Genomic DNA, 23,558 nt, shown 5'->3' with positions numbered 1-23,558 from the left:
CCTTCCTTTTTAAAAAAAGTGTGTGTGCAAGTGTATACATATATATATGTATATATATATGTGTGTGTGTATGTGTATGTATATGTATATATATATATATATATATATATATATATATATATATATATAGTTGGTGGGCTGTCATCATAAACTGAGAGTCCCCATGCACATGTTTTCTGCCCTACTTAATAAAAACCTTTTTTTAATTTTCCAGGCATCCTCCTCCTCTGGTTTTCTTTCGTTTAGGGGAATGATCTAAATTCCCTAAAGATTGTCTGCCTCAGTTTACAAGATGGAAGAGACTTTAAAGGTCATCTAATCTAACTTCCTTCATTTTAGATATGAGTAAACAAACTCAGACTATGACTCAAACCCAGGTCCTAGGACATTCAGTCTAGGATTCTCTCTAACTGGTGTGGGGTTTTTTTGGTCACAATTTGTTAGCAGGATTCTAAAGTGAGAGCTATAACTGAAATACACCAAATAAATAAGCAAAATGTGATAGTTTACTCCAGTGATGACAAACTCAAATAGAAACAGAAGTCACTAAACCAAAAAGAGCTATATATAAACTTAGAAAACCAGATATTAATAAAACATTACCTATGTTTTATTGTATTTTTATTTATTTATAATAGGTTATTTTCTTCTAAACCATGATCAGTCAACTATTTAAGTATCTCTTATGTACTAGGTTTTGTGGATTAAAAAATAAATTGACAATAAATTGTATTTTTATTCATTTACAATATATTCCTGTTTTCTTCCAAATCATAATGAATCAAGTACTTAAATGCATACTCTGTGCTAGGTATTACAGGGGGGAAAAATCAAAGTCAAAATTTCTTAATGCTAGAAATATGAATAAAATTGGAATCACTTTCACTTTTGGTCTATTCTCAATTGTATTTTTTTTAAGGGTCTTCCTCCGTTGAATGACAGGTACTTAGTTGAGTTCAAAATATAAACACACTTCTGTTAAATACTGCAGGCTAGGGAGCGAATGGAGCATTTAGAGTTAGTGTTAACTGAGGATTAACATTTATTCAGTGTACATATATTTATTTATTTATTTATTCGGTGGCTGTGTCTATGCTCTGGGCTGCATGGTGATAACTGTGTAGGCTAACACTGGGAGAATGATAAACATTTCTCTTTCTCAGGAATAAAGGTAGAGTTCATTATTTAATTTGCAGTTTATTTCTAAATATTTTTAAAATTTTACTTCATACATAAAATGAAAGTTTTAATGGTACATATATATGCATATATATATATCCATGCGGATATATGTGTAAATATCATAAGACTCTTACTCGGGGCAGCTAGGTGGTGCAGCTGGAGTCAGGAGGACCTGAGTTCAAATTTGACCTCAGACACTTAACACTTACTAGCTGTGTGATCTGGGCAAGTCACTTAACCCCAATTGCCTCACAAAAAAAAATACTCTTACTCCATATCAACTAAGGACATTTCTAAGCTTCTAAGCAATAGAGTTATGCTTCTAGGTGTTTCTACCTTCCTCAGGCCTGAGGAAAGGAGGGTGTGCACAAATAGACCTGTGCACAAATCACTTTCACAGCTGACTGGAGGATGGATTGGAATGGGGAAGACTCGAGGCCAATTAGGAGGCTATTTCAATTGTCCAGACAACAGGTGATGAGGGCCTTGAACTGTGTGATTGGGAGGAAACATATGTGAAGTATGTTATAAAGGTAGATATCACAAGATTTGTTCTAACAGATTGATTATATGAGTTGAAAGTGAGGAATCAAGGATGATAGCTGGGTTTCAAGCTTAAATGACTGTCAGGATGACAATAATAAGAAAGTTGGAGAGAGGGGCAATTTCGGGATAAGATAATAAATTCTGTTTTGGACAAATTGAGTTAGAGATGCCTCCATATCAATTATCAGTCTTAGGGGGCAGCTAGAATGGCACAGTGGATAAAACATCAGCCCTGGATTCAGGAGGACCTGAGTTCAAATCCGACATCAGACACTTGACGCTTACTAGCTATGTGACCCTGGGCAAGTCACTTAACCCTCATTGACCCACAAAAATCAATCAATCAATCTTAATCAAAGTTTCCTTACTTAGATTTCCCCATACTAACAAAATCTCAAGAGATCTGATTAAATTATATATGTGTATATACATACCACATGTACATACATATATACATATGCATATTCTGATGTTCCTAAATAGAGCCTTATAATTCTCTTCCAGTGATTTCTATGACTGGCACTGGACCTGGGCTTATCTGGTGACTAAACTTTCCAAGGTTTTCCCCACAAAAGGAGACTTGTAGCTATAAGAAAAAAGAACCCTATTCACTCATTTAACAAATGTTTGAGTGTCTTCCATATGCATTGTGCTAAGTGTCCTGAGGATTACTTTGAAGTACCCACAAGAAGGTTACAATCCAATTGGGAAACAAAAGAAGGGAAGCAGTAGTCATCACACATTTTTTAAAAATTTAATTTCCTATTGTATTCACAACATTATTCACTCTGGCTGATACAAAAAATATAATTTTGTGGAAGATTCTGACCATATATAATGTTATAGTATAGTGTTTGATGTATACTAAGCACTAAATAAAAACTTTTTCATTCTTTTATACCAACTTCAAAAATATTAATATGTTTTCATATTAGAAACCATGTTGTTAGTTATAAGAATTAGGATACAAAGGAAGGAATAGATTCAGATGCACTGTCAAGTTCTAAAGTTTAATGAGAGGCAATATATGGTGGAGAAAGGACCTTGGAGTTGAGAGATCCAAGTCTTAACCACACTAATTTTGCTATCAGGCAGGTAGGTGGCACAATGGATAGAGTGACAGGCCTGGAAGAAAAGGAGACTCATCTTCCTGAGTTCAAATCTGGCCTCAGACACTTCCTAGCTTTATGACCCTGGGTGAGTCACTTCACCCTGTTTGCCTTAGTTCCTCATCTGTAAAATGAGCTGGAGAAGAAAATGGCAAACTGCTCCATTTTCTTTGCTAAGTGTATGGGATGATAGATTTGAGTCAGTTTAGACACTGAGGATGGGATCTGGAAAGTACCCAGCCCCCAGTATAGTCAGTTCCTTCTGTCTCTGTCTAAGTTTTACTGCTCGTTAGTTCCATTTGCCCCTGCTTAGTCTTATTGCTTGTCAGCTATGTTTTAGTTTTACTACCTGTAATAAAAATCATGTCTTTGGCCTGCCTGGTACCCCTCTTCCCTCCCCCTGCATATATACCAGACCCCAGTCCTTGTCATAAATTAATTGTGACCAGATAGAAAGATGTTTCCTGCCTCTTCCTTTTCGACATTCCTAAGCCTTATCAGCACCTGGTACCGCTACCTACTCCCCTCTTTCTCTTCCCTCGATTTGACCTTGTTACCCCTCTCCTTTCTCCCTGTTCCTGGAACATGTATACATGTCTATATACATTGAATTACCCAGGACAGCTAGGCGGCGCAGTGGATAGAGCACCGGCCCTGGGGTCAGAAGTACCTGAGTTCAAATCCGGCCTCAGACACTTAACACTTACTAGCTGTGTGACCCTGGGCAAGTCACTTAACCCCAATTGCATCACTGAAAAAAAAAATAGTGAAAGAAAAGACAGTTAAAAAAGAAAGAAAGAGCCCATAGAAATCATCCCACTACTAACTACTTACTAACCATGAAAGCCAAAGGACAAGAATGAATGTTAGCACGGGGGACACAGCAGTTCTCTCCATTTGCTTCCTTCCAGTTGGCAGGGCACTCTACGTCTTCACAGAATTTCTTTGCAGCACTTGCATTGCTAGATGAACAAAAATGTTTAGAGGTTTGTGTTTTTTATTAACTCTCATTTCCTCCTTGCACTATCGCCTTCTCCCCTTCCCTTCCCCATTTCTAGAAATTACGTTCCTAGATCCAAGAGAGGTCATCCATGTCCTACTCATTAAACCACATGTAAAAGTAAACATCAATAACCCCACATGGGTTTATTTCAGTCACAACAAATACACCACATCTTCAGTCTTTTGGTACTCAAGTTTGGCTTCCTCTGATTGACACTGTCCCTTAGATGCTGATGTCTAAATGGAGTAGCAAAAAGTTCTCCAAATAACAGGTACAAAATGTGAAGCCTTATCTGAAAATTGAGCCAAACAACTAAATATTAGTCATAAGGGACCTATAATAGGCTCAGCTAAATAAAACATTCTCTTGGGAACAAGAGTACTCTTTTGTTGGAGATAATATACATTTTCTGGAGCACCAAGTTGCAGGGGAAGTTTCCATGAATGAGAGAACACTCTTACCCTCAAAGAAATTCTCACTTACCATAAATATCATGTGAGCATCAATTTAGCAAAACAATCAGCATTTCTAGAAGATGCCTTTTTACTTATTCCATATGGGGTGACAGTATCTACATAGGCAAGGGGGGAATGGAAAAATTCAGAGATCATTGAAAGGGATTTCGCATTGGAAAGAATTAGAAGGGATTTTATTTTAATCTAGTTCAACCAATTCATTTTACAGATAAGAATACTACAACTCAAAGAGGTTCAGTGACTTTCTAAGATCACACAGGAAGTGAGCAGAATTAAATACAAACTATAATACAAAATAAAAAATAATTAAACACAAAAATCTGATAAATTTTGATAAAGGATATAGCTAATTCTATCTAGTGTTTACTAGACACCTACTAAAACAAAACAAACAAATGAAACCCTTATTTTCCCTCAATGTTTTTAAGTCTGTTAATGTAAGAAATACTTTCCCTGTTTTTCAGATGAGAGATTAAGCAACCTATTCAGTCACATGGCTAATAAGTGTTTGAGCTGGAAAATATTAATCTAATACTCCTTTCACTATATCATGCTGTCTCTTCATCTCTGCCTTGATTTTATGGTCAATGCTACTCTATAGCAAAGTCTCTTCAAATATTTCACCTCCCCAGAAATCATTTGATTGCTATATTAAAAATTAAGAGGGCAACTAGGTGGCTCAGTGGATAAAGCACCAGCCCTGGATTCAGGAGTACCTGAGTTCAAATCTGGCCTCAGACACTTGACACTTACTAGCTGTGTGACCCTGGGCAAGTCACTTAACCCCCATTGCCCTGAAAAAAAAATTTTTAATGGACTAAAGTACCTAGTGAACAATTTTGAATTAGAAATGGTTATTACAACTGTGGCTTCCTCAAAAATTATACTTAAGCATTTTCACCACTAACAAAAGACCAAGTATTTCTTGCTCTTTGTACATAAATACATATTCTCCTCCTTGCTACAACTGCCCCTGTTGGCCACTCTGTGATACTTGGTATCTCTATGATACTCTATGTTATCTGGTATGTGGCTATATAGCCAAAATGGGAAGTGGTGATCTGAAGCTGTTAATGAGACACAGCCTTAAAAACATTATCATTTGTGCTGCCCCAATATGTTGATGACCTCCAAATTTAGCCATGCTGGTTCTCATAAATTAAATATGCTTCATCACTGGATACTGTATCACCTAACTGTACTATTGAGCCTCCTACAACCACCATTATCAACCATGTCACTCCATTTCTAAAGGTCTTTTCCTCCCCTTTTCCTGGCTACAATGAAGGGCAGTTATAGTTGTTGGTCAGTAAACATTTGTTAAGCACTTACTCAGTGCCAAGCAGTGTGCTAAAAGTTGGGAATACAAAAAAAGGTAAAAGACAATCCCTGCTCTAACTTGGCAAAACCTTCCAGAGTTTGAACTTTCTTAGTATATTATTTGAAAAATTACAGTAATCACACAATGAGTGGGAATATAGTGGAGCAGACCTGAATTCTACCCTGAGGATGCTTAGTGACTCTAGGATCTTCACCAAAATACTTATCCCCTCTGAGCTATCATTTCCTTTTCTGTAAAATGTGAATAGTACTTGCTCTGCCTACCTCATAGGACTTTTGGTGAAGCTAAAATGAAACAATGCATAGGCAAAGTCTTTACTAAGACTTTTTATCAGTAGCGATAATGAAGACCTCATGCAGTTCCTAAGCCTGCACTCCCTAAGACCACACCACCAAGCTAGGCAATTTGAAATTAAGGTTAGCTTTTGCTCTCTGTATCAATTTTGTGATGTATCTGTTACTTTCATTTTCAATCTTAGTAATATCATTCCACAGGAACAAAAATGTTCAGGAGTTGAAAATGACAATTTCAGTTAATTCTTCACTATTCCATAATGCATTTTACATTATCTGAAAAATTGTGGTGGTTTTTTTCTAAATCATGTTCATAGCTGACTGAATGACAGCAATTTTAAAATGCCTGAATCTTCCAGTTAAGTTTTAGAAAAAAGGAAATCTATTTTGTAATCTGGCTCAACTCTTACAATGAGTTTCTCTTCATGAGTCATGGCATAGATGCTCTGTACAAATGTAAGAGGAAAAATACCCAAATTGAAATGTGAAAAGAATTTCAATGTGGCAAAAGCAGCGGTTTTATGTGAGTAATGCATATTCTTATTCTTTTTACACTGAGACTGTTATAGTGGGTTTCATGATTGGCTCAATCATTTAATTTAATTGAACTGAATGGAGATTTAAGTACAATGGCAATTAATATATGGGATCACTTAAAACAATAGATGAAAAAAACCTTAGCAAAATCTTTCACCAATTTGGCTTCTGTTCTTTCCCTCATTCCCTATGTAATCTCTCCTCTCATTTAAATTTTTCACCATGATCTAATTAGTAGTTAGCTTCAAAAAGGTGCTAGGTACTCTAACAAAACCCATTCGTTTATTTAACTGAATAGAAATCAGTAGTCAAAAATGGGAAAGGAAAGGAAAGACAGGGCTCTAAGGGAGCTGGTATTTTGCAAAAATCATTTATTCTCTTGTATTTTTAGCTTTCTTTGTTGTTATCATTGTTTAGTCATTTCAGTCGTGTCCAACTCTTTGTGATCCCATTTGGGGTTTTCTTGGCAGATACTAGAGTGGTTTGGCATTTCCTTCTCCAATTCATTTTACAGATGAGGAAACTGAGGCAAACAGGGTTAAGTGACTTGCCCAGGGTCACACAGCTAGGAAGTGTCTGAGACCAGATTTGAACTCATGAAGATAAGTCTTCCTGACTCCAAGCTGGGTATTCTATCTACTGTACCATAGAGAATAAAATTAAATGTACAATAGATCATTTTGACTATATAAAATTAAAAAGCTTTCACACAAATAAAACTAATATAACCAAGATTACAAGGGAAATAGAAAACTGGGAAAGAATTTTTGAAACAAATATCTCTGATAAAGGCCTCATTTCACAAATATATAGAGAACTGAGTCAAATTTATAAAAATACAAGTCATTCCCCAATTGATAGTCAAAGGATATGAACAGGCAGTTTTCAGACAAAGAAATCAAAGCTATCTATAATCATATGAAAAAATGCTCTAGACCATTATTGATCAGAGAAATGCAACTCAAAACAACTCTGAGGTATCACCTTGCACCTATCAGATTGGCAAATATAACAAAAATGGAAAATATTGGATGTTGAAAGGGATGTGGGAAAACTGAGACACTAATCCACTCTTGGTAGAGTTATGAAAAGATCCAACCATTTTAGAGAGCAATTTGGAACTATGTGCAAAGGGCTATAGAACTGTGCATACCCTTTGATCCAACAATACCATTGCTAGGTTTATATCCCAAAGACATCCCCCAAAAGAGAAAAAGACCTATTTGTACAAAAATATTTATAGCAGCCCTTTTTGTACTTACTAAGAATTGGAAATCAAAGGAATGACCATCAATTGGGGAACAGCTAAACAAACTACTGTATCACCTAACTATCCTATTGAGCCTCCTACAACCCCTATTATCAACCAAATCACTACATTTCTAAAGGTCTTTTCCTCCCCTTTTCCTGGCTACAATGAAGGGCAATTATAGGTGTTGGTCAGTAAACATTTCTAAGTGCCAGGCAGTGTGCTAAGAGTTGGGAATACAAAAAAGGTAAAAGACAATCCCTGCTCTCAAAGATCTGAGTTGCTTTGGTGAGAAATAGTGAAATTCAAGAACCCCACTGATACTCATAGAAAAGTGAATAGTATAAATACTTTCAAATGTACAATGACACAAAATATGGAGACATTTAGAAAGTTATTGGATTTTAACGTTGGAAGGTACCTTTCAGATCTTTTACTCCATAGATGAGAAGATTGAGGCCTTCAGACACAAAGTGACTTTCCCATGGTCACACATTAAGTTAGTGAAAAATCTGGGACTAGAAACCAGATTCTTTAGAGACCTGGGATATTGTACTTTCTACTATTTCATGTTCCCTTTCCCCACTATCATTTGCACTGACCAATTGTCAGGTGTGATAGTGTTATCAATTGCCTTCCTTATTCATAGCATGAAGAATATATCATGTCCTGTGTGATTGCTACCTTCTAAATAGATGCAACATATGACCTCTGTGGTACCATTGTTTTCTCACCTTTGCCATGTGCTTTGTGTCTTTTCTTTTTTACTTTAAAGGGGAGAAACTCCTGAGAGGAAAAGAAAACTGGCTAATACTAAAATAGTTAAAACTAAGAAAGTTTTCAGAGTGTTTTTTCAAGATGTGAGCTTCACTTCACTCTCAGAGAAAAATACCAAATCGTTTCACTCAATTCCTTCAATCTAATTGGACCTTGTACCTGGTATGATGAATCCTGTTACAATGAACACCAAAGCCTCAATTCATTCATTTTAGGAGACTTTCATTGTATGTTGAACATCACTCAGAGTGGATGAGTCATCATGAGAAGCTGGGACTTTTTTTTTTAATTTTTCCAATGAAGTATATGGTTTTATTGATGAAAACTATAGTTTTGGCATCATAGGGTCCATCCTATTACCATCTCCTATCTTCACCCACTAACCCAAGCAGGGTGGTAGGAAGAGAAAGAGAGAGGGCTCCAATTTAAGCCTGATACAGGACAGGGTAGAAGGGTATAAGAAGCATTATGTAGGACTCTCCTATAAGCAAATTCTTGAGATACCCACCAGCCAAAACCAATGACCAGAGCTGTCAGTGATTTTGCTAATGGTATTCAAGCTAATAGGATTTGACCTGTCATTTGCATCCAACTCTCAGTTAAGCAGGCATTTATTGGACAGTTTATTAACTTTCCAGGTCTTATTTCTCTTGTTCCATCTTTTGGGCATTCCAAAGCTTGTAGCTTCTTGAATTTGAGGAGCAGGGAATGAAAGTGTAGCTCTGGTTTTAAAGGGGTGGAGGCAGGGTGAGTTGCAGTAGGAAAGAATAATGAAGCTAAAATTGTCTTAAGTGATATATTTAGTTTATCTGAGGATGATGTCCTCCATTATCAGGGAGAATTTATGTGACTGATCCTTAGACAGAGACCCCAGGCTCATGTCACCTACTTGCACTAACTTTCCATTGACTGCAAAAGGATCAGTGAATATCCAAAAGCAATCTATCCAGTTGAGGAAAGGTCAGAATTCAGTCATCACATACACTACAAGTAGGTCATTGTTGCACTTATCAGAGAATATTGGAAATTCATGACATTGGTAAGTATTTTGAAACTTGAAGAAGCCTCTAGGCAAGACTATACCTGTGGGAAAGGATTCCATTTCTGATAGCATAGTCATAAAAGTCATCTGAAGCAAAGACAGCATAGGTCACATTAAAAGGTTCCCCACTGATAGCCTTCTCTGGTGGTCAATGGACCCATGCCATCTCTAGACCTAGAAAGAAAGCAAAACTAAATAGCATTAATTATTCCACACTAAACAATAGCACAGAACAAAGTTTTAATGTGTTAATCCCAGGACTTCTAACTGCTTTATCTGGAAAAAAATTCAACCAAAAGGGATCAAGAAAACCAAGAACTGGTTTCCCATGCATTCGACCCCTACCAGGTCACCCCACCATTTCCACCAGAGATTATTATGTCAGTATTACTGGCTGCTGAGGCTGCCCAATGATCACAACAAATCCCCAGTCCCCAAAGCATTCTTTACAGGAAAGAAGTTATAGCTCATCCTCAAAAGTTCAATTACAAAAGTGTGAGTCTGATTTCCTCTGGTAGAAGAAAGGATATTTCCTGCCACGAGGCAACCTGTACTTGTAACACAAGAAAAATCAATATATCTGCTTTCTATTTTCAAATAAGAATGTTAACTTACATTGACATGATGTAATTTATTTATAAAGGCTTGAAACACATTAAAAATCTCCTTTTAGGGGCAACTAGGTGGAGCAGTGGATAGAGCACTGGCCCTGGAGTCAGGAGGACCTGAGTTCAAATCCGGCCTCAGACACTTAACACTTACTGGTTGTGTGACCCTGGGCAAGTCACTTAACCCCAATTGCCTCACCAAAAAAAAAAAAATCTCCTTTTAAAGATCGGCCATCTCTTTCTATATTGTTTTCATTCATTCTTTTAAAAACATCCAAAGTTGGGGCAGCTAGGTGGCGCAGTAGATAGAGCACCAGCCCTGGAGTCAGGAGTACCTGAGTTCAAATCCGGCCTCAGACACTTAACACTTACTAGCTGTGTGACCCTGGGCAAGTCACTTAACCCCAACTGCCTCACTGAAAAACAAAACAAAACAAACAAACAAAAACATCCAAAGTCATTTACAAATGCTTCAGTGAAAATAAGAAAAACTTCAAGAAACAAAGGCCAGGTGAGTACTTAAACCAAAAGGCTGCCTTGTTTCTTTTTTTAAAAAATAAATAATTGTGGGGGCAGCTAGGTGGCTCAGTGGATAGAGCACCGGCCCTGGATTCAGGAGTACCTGAGTTCAAATCCGGCCTCAGACACTTAACACTAGCTGTGTGACCCTGGGCAAGTCACTTAACCCCAACTGCCTCACTAAAAAAATAAATAAATAAATAAATAATTGTTCTACTGATTTTGTTATTGTTCAATCATTTTCGAACTTTCATGACCCCATTGCGGGTTTTCTTGGCAAAGATATTGGAGTAGTTTGCCATTTCCTTCTCCAGCTCATTTTATAGATGAGGAGCTGGGACAAACAAAGTTAGGTGACTTGCCCAGGGGTCACACTGCCAGTAAGTGTCTGAGGTCAGATTTGAACGCAGGAAGATGAGTTTTCCTGACTCCAAGTCTAGCACTTTCTTCATTGTGCCATGTAGTTGTCCTGTTTAACTGCTACATTTTTTTGGGTGGGGCAATGAGGGTTAAGTGACTTGCCCAGGGTCACACAGCTAGTAAGTGTCAAGTGTCTGAGGCTAGATTTGAACTCAGGTCCTCCTGAATCCAGGGCCGGGGCTTTATCCACTGTGCCACCTAGCTGCCCTCTTAACTGATACATTTTTTTAAAATACTGCTGTCACTTCCCACCAAACTTAATATTTCTGGGACTCAGTTTCCTCATCTGTAAAATGAGGGAACTAGACTAAATGGCTTCAGAAGGCCCTTCCAGCTCTCTCACCATGATCCTTTCCCCTTCAAACAATTCCCCTGCTAAACAAATCAACACATCAACCATGTATGACAGTACATTCCTCATTGGACACTCATATGTCCAGTGGAAAGAGTGCAGGATTTGGAGTTGGAGGGCCCCAAATACTGTTTCCTTTACGTTCTATCTGTCTGAACTTGGACAGCTAACATCTCTGAGTCTCATTTTTCTCAACCATAAAATAAAGGCATTGCACTAAATGAGTTCAAAGGTACCTTCCCTCTCTAATCCTATGGTTCTATAAATTTGTTACAATATTTCTCCAGTGAGAGAAAGGAGGCATACTTTATTAACAGTTCACTGAAGTTGCAATTAGTCATGACTTCCTTGTACCCTTACAAGAAAGAAGTAACCCCCCAAAAAACTTAAAGGCCTTGTGACTTAACTGGTATGGGTAGTCCTTCCACCAGCATTGATTGCATCTGATCTTCCAACTCTACTAGGCTGATCCTCAGAAAACAGAAATGCAATCACATTAATCAAGTGTGTTTTCAAGACTTCCCATTTTGGAAGGATATGATAGAGTTTGGGTTCTACTAACACAGACCTTAAGGACCCAGGGTCATCTCCGTACCAGATAATAATATTCCTAAAATGGCTTATAGTGAGGTGGGATGCCATAGCAGATAGAGAACTAGCCTCAGAGACATGAAGACCTGGGTTCAAGTCCTGTTTCTGACCAATACTGATTGTGTAACTAGCCAAATCACTTCTCCTTTCAGTGTTGTAGGCAACTCTAAGCCTATAAGCCAAAGAAAAGGTGCTGACCTAGACTGGTAAAGAGTTTCCTTATCTAGAGCTCCTAATGCCAATAAAATTACAAGTCCAGTCCCAATCCTTATTATATACTTCCTCATCTTCTTTTTTTTCCTTGTCTTTTTTGAAAATATATACTTGGTGCAGTGGGTCTTGTGTCTGAGGCTAGGTTTTGGCTCGGATCCCCCTGGGTCCAGAGTGGATGCTTTGTCTACTGTGTCACCTAGCTGACCCATGATGACATCTTTAGGGTTAAATTTAGGGGTGAGGGGAATGCACTGAGGGAGGGGGAAGGGCAGAGGTAGCATGGGGTGAAATCCCACATGAAAGAAACAGGAAAGGGCTTATGGAGTGGGGGAAGAGATGGGGAGGAGCAGGGCAGTAAATTATTTTTACACTCATCAGAATAGGTTCAAAGACCTCAATCTCATCAGAATTGGCTCAAGGAGGGAATAACATACACACTCAATTGTGTTGAGTAATCTATCTAACCCTGCAGGAAAATAGGAGGGGAAGGGGATAATGAGAAAGGGGCAAAAGAAGGGAAGGCAAATTGGGGGAGGGGACAGACAGAAGTAAATCCCTTTTGAAGAGGGATAGGGTGAAAGAAGATAGATAATAGAGTAAATATCATGGGGAAGGGAATAGGATGGAGGGAAACAGTTAACAATAGTAATTATGAAAAAGAGAAAAGGGGGGAAGTGGTATAAAAATATTTATAGCAACTCTTTGTGGTGGCTAAGAATTGGGAATCAAGGGAATGTCCATCGATTGAGGAATGACTGAAGAAGCTGTGGTATATGATTGTAGTGGATAAGTATTGTGCTATAGGAAATGACAAACAGGATGATCCCAGAAAAATCTGGAAAGACTCATATGAACTGATATATAGTGAAGTGAGCAGAACTGGGAGGACATTGTGCATAGTGACAGCAGTATTGTTCGATGAGCAATTGTGAATGACTTAACTACTCTCAGCAATGCAATGATCCAAGACAATCCCAAGGGACTAATAAGAAGCATACTATCCACCCCCATAAAAAGAACTGATAAAAAGAGCACTTGTGGATTGTACATATATAACCTATATCAGATTGGGTGATGTCTTGTGAAGGGGGGAGGAAAGGGAGGGAGGGAGAAAAATTTGGAACTCTAAATCTTATGAAAATGAATATTGAAAACTACCCTAACATGTAACTGGAAAAAATAAAATAAATGTTTGCTGCACTAAAAAAGAAAGAAAGAAAGAAAATATATGCTGGGGCAGCTAGGTGGTTCAGTGGATAAAGCACAGGCTCTGAATTCAAGAGGACCTGAGTTCAAAATCCGGCCTCAGACACTTGACACTTACTGGCTGTGTGACCCTGGGCAAGTCATTTAACCCTCCTTGCCTTGCCAAAAAAAGAAAGAAAAAAAGAAAAGAAAATATATGCTAAAAATAAGTTAATCTTTTCTTGACAATAAGGGTCATTATTGAATGTAATTCTACCAACATTCTTTTAATGCCAATTATATGCAAAGCACCAGATGCTGGGCATAAAATAACAAAGAAGAAAAAACTGAACATCAATTATTATACTGTACTATAAAATCATGATGCCTTCAGGAAATATTGAAGTGGGTAGGAATATTTGCTTCTGCACTAAATGAACTCAAACTGCTTAGCTTTAGGAATGTTTGTGTCTGCTTCTATAGTCTTTTTCATCTCCTTCCTTATTGTCAGGGTTGTCAGAAATCACTTATTATTGTGAATGTGCCTGACTACAGCAGCTACCACTCCTTTCCACTAGATATGGGCTGGAAAACAAAATAGCCAAGCTTGTTAAAACTTTGTTCAAAATAAGAATTAAGGGATCTGAGTGAAGCCCCAGGGAAGGAGAAGGGGAAGGAAATATGCATTTATATAGCACCTACTTTGTGCCTGGCAGTGGGCTAAGTGCTATATGTATATGTTTATGTGTATGTGTATAGATATAGATATAAATATATAGATATGTAGATATGTATGTGTGTGTATATATATATATATATATATATAATCATTTCATTTGATCCTCACAATGACCCTTTGAGGTACAGGTACTCTTATTCTCCCCTTTTTACAGTTGAGGAAACTGAGGCAGACAGAAGTTAAGTAACTTGACCAGGGTCACACAGATCATAAGTGTCTGAGACCAAATTTAGACTCAGATCTTCCTTTCTCTAGGCCCAAGAGTCTATCCACTGTGCCACTAGCTGCCTCTACTGAGGTCTATCATTTGAATAAAGTACATGATTTTTAGTGCATGAACTCTTAGGACTCTCTTTGTATTCTCAGGGTCCTTTTTTTCTGGCTTTCTGCTGAGTCCTCACCTGTGTCTCCCTATAGTTTGATTACTATATAAATAACAAACTACTACTGTATATTGTTGTACTGCTGAATACTGTCACTAAAACCCGTTAAAGTTTCAAGTGGTTAATTAATTTCTTTTTGTTCCCATTACCTCTCTAGATGGACTTAATTAAGACTCACAGAATGCATAATAAAAGAAAAGAGGTAACTATGAAAAAATCTTATGATAGAATGTATGCTTTTATTTAAATAAAAAATGTTGAACTTTGTTGAACAACAACAAATGCTGAACAGATGTTGAACTTTAAGGTGTGTTCCTGGACAGAGCTTCTAATTAACTCAAGGGTTCTTAACTTTTTTTGTATCATAGACCCCTTTGGAAGTCTCGTAAAACCTTGGCACCACTTCTCAGGATAATATCTGTTGCCATAGAGACATTAAAGGAAATGTTTAATTTCATTTAGAGATTAAGGAAATTAAATGTTAATTTTTTTCCATCCAAGTACACAAACCCACTAAAATCTATCCCTGGGCTCTTTAGGAGTTGGTAGACTCGTTAAGAAGCCATTCTCTAAGTTCTTGGAATTTGTGTGAATGATTTCTGTTGTGAAGTCTGCTCCCATTTCACATGAGCATAGCTGAGAGTAGTTCTTGAGGCAGGATGACAGCCCCTGACTTGTATGTACCAGTTAACACCCTGACATTATCCTCAAGTTAACAGTATGTGTGTGTGGAGGGGGGGGGGGAAGGGAGGGGGGATTGGTTTGGAAAAACATGTTGACTCTAAGTAATGAGACTTGGAGTAACCAGTGTAAACAGCGGCCTGGGGTACAACATTCATAGGAAGTGACCAGGGACATTTAATTTTTACTTTTTAATAAATGTACATATTTTTAATTCCAGAAAATTCTCTGTTCTCTGGAGCTGTGATAACTCAAGTTGTATTAGAGAGAATTAAAGCCTCTGGTGAATAGTAAACTACTCAGTTTGTAAACTTTGGCTACAGTGCACAAATGCCCTGGACCTGTCCTATCCTGGTTAAGTCTACCGTGAAGAGGGCTTCCTTCTGAGATGACCTCCCATCGTTTACACAACAGAGATCTTCTGTCTTATTCTAATGTCTCTCCCATTCGAATACAAGTTCATTGATGTTAGGGACCAGGTTTTGCCTGCTTTGTAACCCCAGTTCTTAGCACAGTGTCAGGGACACAATAAGCACTTAATAAATGCTTATTGGCTGACTGGAGGCAAAAGCAGTCAGGCTTCCCAATAGAAAACAGCCACTTAGTATAACAGGGGTAAGACTCCTATAGGTTAAACAGGAATGTTTCTACAGGAAACATATGCTTTTCTAGGGGACAGCAAAATCCTTCCCAGTACAAGTTCTGTTTCCTATCAGCCTGCCACAGTGTCTGAATAGTAGAGTCCTTCCTCTGGGTTAGTTCCTAGAAAGCCCCCATTAAAATGAAAATATATTACCTAAAATGGGGAACCCATTGACCCATTCTATTGTGACCCAACTGTGCTTTTAGCCTTGGTTACAGGTTATCAAAGCAACTGGCTTTAGAAAATAAGGCACTGGGGGCGGCTAGGTGGCGCAGTGGATAAAGCACGGGCCCTGGATTCAGGAGTTCCTGAGTTCAAATCCGACCTCAGACACTTAACACTTATTAGTTGTGTGACCCTGGGCAAATCACTTAACCCCATTGCCCCGTAAAAAAAAAAAAAGAAAGAAAGAAAGAAAGAAAATAAGGCACTGAGTAAATGGGACAGATTTTGATGGAAAGAAGAGGGGACGGGTCTTGGTGCCACTTAGCAAAGACTAGCCACCACAAAGTGCTACAATAAGGGCTTGTTTGGAGGGGCTTGAGGAGAGGAAATGCAAAATGGGGAAGGCAAAAGCTTCAAAGGCAAATATGGGGAAGACAAACTTAACCTACTTTATCCCTTTTCTACAGTCAACTCTGGAAACAAACATTTGAAATAGTTATAATGATAGGGGTTTTTTTTTCTCCTGCAACAAAAACATCTTGGTTTCTGAGCATCCTCAGACTTGTATTTCTACGGGGGAAAAGAGATGGCTGGAAAGAATACAGCCAGAGACAAAAGCATTTAGCATGGATATTGAACTCAAGAAGGCTAGACAGTGGGGAAATATCACCAACATGGTTCAGGTTTCCCTTTGGTTCCTGCCTTTTCTGAATTTCCTTTATTATTCTCTCTCCCAACTAAAAGCTTCTGTTCTTTGATCATGTAAGGTTGTAAAAAAAAAAAAAACCTGCTTACTTAAAACTTACCCTCACAAAAATATCCTTACAAATGGATCCTTACAGAACCATTTTGACCATTTCTAATCTTCATGAAAACAAAAAGTATAGAATAAGGAAAAGCTGACTTGGGGCAAATAGCATGACAGATTTGGGTGTCATCTAAAAGTCTTGTATTCACTGAAGATAAATGTTACTATGACAACCTTAAAAATGTACATTTAATGTTTAAGTTCGGAATATATTAACACTGATATAAATCAAACTGTGTAGGCTTATTTTGCTTTAATTTTGACTTATTTAATTTCAATTTATTTTATATATATGGAAAAAGCCTAGTTATGCTGTTAAGTTTAAATTTCTTTGTAACTTCAAGCTCTTTAACAGATGGTAGCTTCCATTTAATTTTGTGAGTTAAAATAAGGGGACCTCCTACTTCACTAAGATCCAGGCCATCCCTGTTAACTCCTCCATCACCTTCATGCCCACTTTAATAGATAGACAGCTAGCCTTAAGCTTAGCCTGTCCTCCAGGTGTTCAGTCTCAGGAGGAATCACCTCTTCTACTCTCTCAAGTTACCTGTATCCTTGACTACACCCCTTCTCAACTTCTAAAAGATCCTATTCCTACACATCTCCTCCACCTTCACCATCCTTCTCTCTCTTTCTCTATGTCTTTCTATCTCTACCTCTATCTTTTTCTTTTTGTCTCTCTCTTTCCCCTTCCCCTTCCTTTTGTCTCATCTGTCTTTGTCTCTCTTTCTCTGTCTCCTTGCCTCTGCCTGTCTTTATCTATTTCAATGTCTCTGTCTCTGTCTCTACCTGCCTGCCTCAGTCTCTATTTCTTTCTGTCTGTCTCTCTCTTTTGCTTGCTTGCTCACTCTCTCTCTGCCTGTCTCTCTGTCTCTCTCTTTCTCCATCTGTCTCCATCCATCCATCTCTCCTTTCTTATAGGTTACTATCTCCTTCATCTACAAGTATTCTCCAGCTTTTCTTTCCTGTCACTGAATGTTCCACCTTCCTGTACCTCCTCCTCCATTACTTATATTTTTCTCTTTACACACTCACTATTTAAGTCTCTGCAATCTGGCTGCTATCTCTCTCCAAAGAAACTTCTTTCTAAAAGATGACCAATTTTTTTTTTGACAACTGCAATGGATTTTTTATCTCCTACATTTTGGTCCACCTTCTTCAAGTTCTGTCTTCCTTTAACTTCTGTGATATTGCTATTCTTGTAACACTTTCAACCTAGATCTATCTCTCCTTGGCCCTTTATTGAGAGCTAGTAGTAATACTTTGTCAATAGTTTGTCTACTTCACTGATTCCTCTTTCCATCCCCAACAAATGTAAGCTTTCCTCAACATTTCTACTTTACCCCCATGGTCTTTTTTCAATATAGTCTCTCCCCAAAAGAATTCATTCATTTTCATGGCTTCGTCTCTCCTTTCTGTGCTAATGACTCCCCAACCCTATTTGCTATTCAAATCAGGCTAGCCTACATACATCCTATCTCCCACACGTAGTCTATCTGCTGCCACCTCCTGTCTATATATAGTGAATATAGAAGAAATTCTCTAAAGAAAGCATTGTCTGACCATGATCTGGTTTTCACAGCCTCTAATCAGCTGTTGTGCTTGTTTACCTAGTTATGGCCTTGCCTTGACTTCTGGCACTTGTGTTTTTCCCAACTCCCAATTACCAAGCTAGCTTCTGAACCTCAGTTTCCATTCCAACTTTGAGCTTCTGAGCATTTTCTGGATCTTGTCTCCAGCAATAATTCTTACCTTTCATTTTTGAACTTTACCTTGACTTCAGCTTTCCTGTACCATGATCTACACACCTGTCCATCATGTCAGTATGACACTATATTGATGATATCAGTTTCCCAGCTGCCCATTCTCAAAACTTTTGATATGGCTCTCCTTCATGTCCCAGATTCAACCTTTCTCCATCTTGTCAATGTTTTCTTTGAAATATTTCTTGTCTATCACTTCTATAAAGAGATTGCCTCACCTGTTCCAGGAACTTAATCTCTATTCTTCCTTTCTTGGGGTTTTCTCCTTCTAATCCATCCTGCATATTAGCATATTACAGCCAAACTAGTCTTCCTTAAAGAAAATATTCTGTTCAATTGCAAGCCTTTAAATATTATACCCATATATTTCTGTAACTCATTCACTAACCAGTTAGTACCCCCTCCCTCAGCCTTCTCTCTGTTGCTCCTAATTCTGCACCCTAGGCCCAAAGAGAATAAACATAATCTCTCTTCCCTATTACAGACTTTCCAATTCATGAAGAAAACTATTCTTCCCTTCTCTAAGCTAAATATCCCTAGGTTTTTAGGGGCAGCTAGGTGGTGCAGTGGATAAAGCACCAGCCCTGGGTTCAGAAGGACCTGAGTTCAAATCTGGCCTCAGACACTTGATACTTACTAGTTGTGTGACCCTGCACAAGTCACTTAACCCTCGTTGCCCCCAAAAAAAGTCCCTATTTTTTAACCTCTTTTAGCACACACACACACACACACACACACACACACACACACACACAGAAAATTCCCCAAACCAGATAATTTTTAGACTCATTGAAAATTGATAAACATTGATAAACCTCCTTGGATGACTAAATACACAATGGGGACAATAAAAAGTTTATTTTCTGTTCATGGTATTTTCTTGGTACTGAATCAAAACATTCAGAATAAGAATAACATGTCAACCCATCTATCACTACTCTGTAAGGAAAAAAATACTTTCTTCTATAATTTGCCCTGAAAGGTTTTTTGTATAGTGGGAAATGACCTGTACAATTGGGTAATTTCAGTAAAAAGAGAAAATTATAGTTTTCTTTTAAGAAATAGAAATCAAAATGAATAAGGCAATGAGCAGCTATATAGCAGGAGTAAAACATTTTTATTTATAAGTCAAACTCCTTTTTGAATAGGCCTATACTTAAGTAAATGTAGCATGTGGGATAATAAACTAATTTTCAGAGAGGAAGCTTGATATGGTTGAAGAGAGAATTAGATATTGGAGGCAAGACTCTGAAAGACTTAGGTTTACTGTAAGCTCTTCAACTTTTTAGCTGTGTGATTTCAGACAAATCACTTCACCTTTAGTTCTTAATATCTTAATCTGTGAGGGGGGGGTAGGTAGATTAGATGTTCAGCTCTAATATTTGGGATTTATGTGCATATGATCATAATTATATTTGATGGTGACCCAAAACACATGGTAGTGTTGCTGATGCTGCTAGTTCTCTATAAGGTTTTAAAAGAGAGATGGGATACTTTGATGACAGAGTGGAAAATAAGTAAAGCATTCAATTATTTAAGTTCATACCATTACATAGTACCAAAAGTAATGAGAAAATAGAAGAGAGGAGAAACAAGGACAATTTCCATCATCTTCCTATTAGTAATGCCAGTGTGATGTGTGTGTGTGTGTGTGTGTGTGTGTGTGTGTGTGTAAATCCACTGAATCATTCTAAAAGCATGATAAAGGAATAGATTAAGGACATAAAAGTAACTACAAACCCACTACAATGACAGGAATTATGCAAGTACTTAGAAGTGATACATTTCCCTACAGTCATAACCAAATCTCAAAGTTTTACCAAACCACTTTAAGTTGCCTGATTTAAGTCGCTACTGATGTTAAAAATAAACATCATTATACATACATACTGCTGACATGTTAAATTTGACCAAACATTTTAAAACTAAATTTATCTAAATCCCTAACCTGTCAAATTATCTCTCCCACTTTAGGAACCTAACAGTTTATGATTACGTTATGCAGCTGGGGAGGGTGGGGACCACTCTATTTCCCTTCTATTAAATCCTCTTGAATTAAAAGTGAGTGAATTTGGCAACCCTGAGATGTGGAAACATGTGGTTGATTCAGTTTAATTCATGAACCATGTAGAAAGAAATCTGTAATTTAGCTGATTTATTCCTATGCGTGTATTTCTAAAATCAAATCAATATAAATAAATATGTGAATATAAATTCATCAGAAAGGATTCCTATATCTGACACATATGGTTGCTGTTAAATGTCACACCTGAAAATGTTCAATGTTCAAGTTGAGTTACTTTTGCTAACTTAAAGGACCAGAATAAAAATGAAATACATCCAGTAGAAATAATACAAATATGGATGCCTTGAAAACTAGCTAGAAGTTTACTAGAAAACCACTTTTGGAGGGTTGACAACCCAGAACCACAAATGTATTCAAGACACCACTGTCCCTTATCTCTCTGGGTGTTTTCCCTCCTCCAATTATGCATTTAGGATCAAAGATAGCTACTCATGTATAATTTATTTTGAATTGCTTGAGTTCTTGTGGTTGCGGGGTGGGAATGGAGGGGGGAAGAGAAGTTGGAACACAAAGTTTTTTTTTTAATTGATGTTAAAATTTTGTTTTTATATATATTTTGGAAAATAAAATTCTATTCAAATATAAAAAAAACTTTAAATAAAGAAAAAGATAGCTTAGGGCAAAAGATTTTAGACCAAAAGATAAAAAAGCAAAATGGGCACTGCCCCCTCCAGAGCACCTTGCTCACCTCCACAATCCAGCATGTTCATCTCATCAGGTTTCTCCAGGGGCCAGCAGTCAAAATCACTGTTGTCCAGGTCATGCCACCCATGGGCAATGGCAACCAGAAGCACCTGCCAGGGGGCCACGTGAAATCTATAAACCAAATCTCTACAAGGCTATTTTCTTTCTTTTTTGTATTGTTCCTTCTCTCCACCCTTCCCACCAACTTTAGAGGAAACTTCTATGAGAAGCATGGAAGTTTAAAAAGAGGAAGTTTAAAAATCAACCAGACTCCAAAGATAGCCACCCACGGGACACTCTCAACTGACTTGGAAAAGATTATTTTAGATACCTTCATGCCACTAAAGCCTTTACCATAAGCAGAGGATGGCTATTTCCCTCTCCCATACTGGTACTCCCTTGTTCCCTCTTGGAGAGAGCCATCCCACGAACCCAGGTACCCATGTCTTTATCTAATAGAGTATGGTTTATCTCCCCTCCCACCCTCCTCCCCCAGCTTCTGCCCTCAGCCACCAGTAAGCAGGAAGGAAAACTGAGCACCAGGGAGGCTTTCATGCTGCCTAAAAGGAAAATGCATCCAGGAAGAACTCTGTTGTTTTGCTCTCCCAGACAATGACAGGCTGCTTTTCCAGAGAGCTGACCTCTCTCTTCTCAGCTTTCTGTCTCCCAACCTACTCCTTCATTCTCTCTTGGGATGGAAGCAGCCACCAGCTGCACCAAGGGGCGGCGCCAAAGGGTAACCCACCTGCCCCTCCTCACTTCCTTGCAAGCTTCCCTACTCCCTCCTTCTGTCTGGAAGGTCAACCTTATGACACTCCAGCACCACCTCAGCACCTGGACAGCTCCTGTATCTCTAAGTATCTTTTCCAGGGATTATTGGCTGTCTATTCTGCTTCATATTCAATCTTTCTGTTATCCACAAGTTTAAATAAAAATTGAGGAGAAATTTACTTAGAATCTCACTTTTACAAGTGGATGTCCCTTTCTATGTCTTTTCTCTTTTGATGTGGCCAAAATGGGACAGTCACCTTTGTGAACTGCAGTTTTTAAAGTAGACGAGTACATATGGTCCAATTTCAGGAACAACCTGTTCTTCTCAACATAAATTAGCTATTCTCAACTTTACTTCATATATTTCTTGCATGGTGCAAGGGTATGTGATTTCATCAATACAGATGTTCCATCTACCAATGAAGATTGCAAGTCTTAAAGATAGTCTCTGTGAATAGCCATAGTACTAAAAATTAATCACGAAGTGGCCAACCATCCAATGGTGAGCTGCTCAGCATTTAGTTGGCCTGGTCTTTGGGTAATGGAAATTTAATAACAGAGCTAGAATCATACCCAATGGCTTTCTGCCATATAATGGGCAAAATAGTTCTTTTAAATTGTCTTAATTTTTGAGGAGGATTCTTTATTTCAGATTACTAAAATTAGATGAGATTTTTTTTCTATTCCCAGAATTATTTCTTTCAAAAACAATAAACAAGAAGTCTCCTGGTCAACATAAAAGTGGCTTGACTTCCTCCCCTTTAGCATCATGTTTGTATCTTTTCATCAAAATACAAAAACTATCCTGCATAACATCTTCACACACACACACACACACACACACACACACACACCCCTCCTGCCCACACACCCAATAAAAAACCAAACCTCACCAAAGATCACTTCCATCACAGATTTGGAGATGGAAGGGGTCTTATAAGTCAACTATTCCAACCCTCTTGTTTTATAGGTAAAGAAATTGAGACTTAAAGTCTAAGTGACTGACCCACTGTCTCAAAAGTAACAATTAGGGAGCAACTAGGTACCACAATAGATAAAGCACCAGCCTTGGATTCAGGAGGACTCTGAGTTCAAATTCGACCTCAGACACTTAACACTTACTAGCTGTGTGACCCTGGGCAAGTCACTTAACCTTAATTGCCCCACAAAAAAGTAACAAGTAGATGAGGTAAAATTTGAACCCAGTTTCAATTATTTTGCCCTTACTTGCCTTTACTTGGTTAAATGTAGCCCCCAGAAATTCAAACTGGACATTCAAAGGGTTGATATAGGGTAAATAGCAAACTGAGTGACAAATTCTAAGCCAACTTTTGACAACTTTATAATGCCTTTCAAGCCACATAGTGACACCTCCAGGATACATGTGGGGG

At 38.0% G+C, this 23,558-nt stretch overlaps 1 protein-coding gene across 1 annotated transcript in view; it reads right to left on the bottom strand.

Moving 5' to 3' along the window:
* LOC122751601 (atrial natriuretic peptide receptor 2-like) overlaps nucleotides 1-21,840 on the bottom strand; it is a 137,270-nt gene extending 115,430 nt beyond the window's left edge. Inside the window, 5 exon segments of the mRNA XM_043998712.1 lie at nucleotides 3,676-3,799; nucleotides 7,815-7,818; nucleotides 9,593-9,730; nucleotides 21,401-21,506; nucleotides 21,751-21,840. Coding sequence (XP_043854647.1) covers nucleotides 3,676-3,799; nucleotides 7,815-7,818; nucleotides 9,593-9,730; nucleotides 21,401-21,506; nucleotides 21,751-21,840 — 462 coding nt within the window.
* Between the last annotated feature and the right edge of the window lie 1,718 nt (nucleotides 21,841-23,558).

Source organism: Dromiciops gliroides, chromosome 1 (assembly GCF_019393635.1).
Source record: "Dromiciops gliroides isolate mDroGli1 chromosome 1, mDroGli1.pri, whole genome shotgun sequence".
NCBI lineage: Eukaryota > Metazoa > Chordata > Mammalia > Microbiotheria > Microbiotheriidae > Dromiciops > Dromiciops gliroides.
Note: the sequence above shows the minus strand (reverse complement) of the source record. Positions and strands in the feature narration are given on the sequence as shown.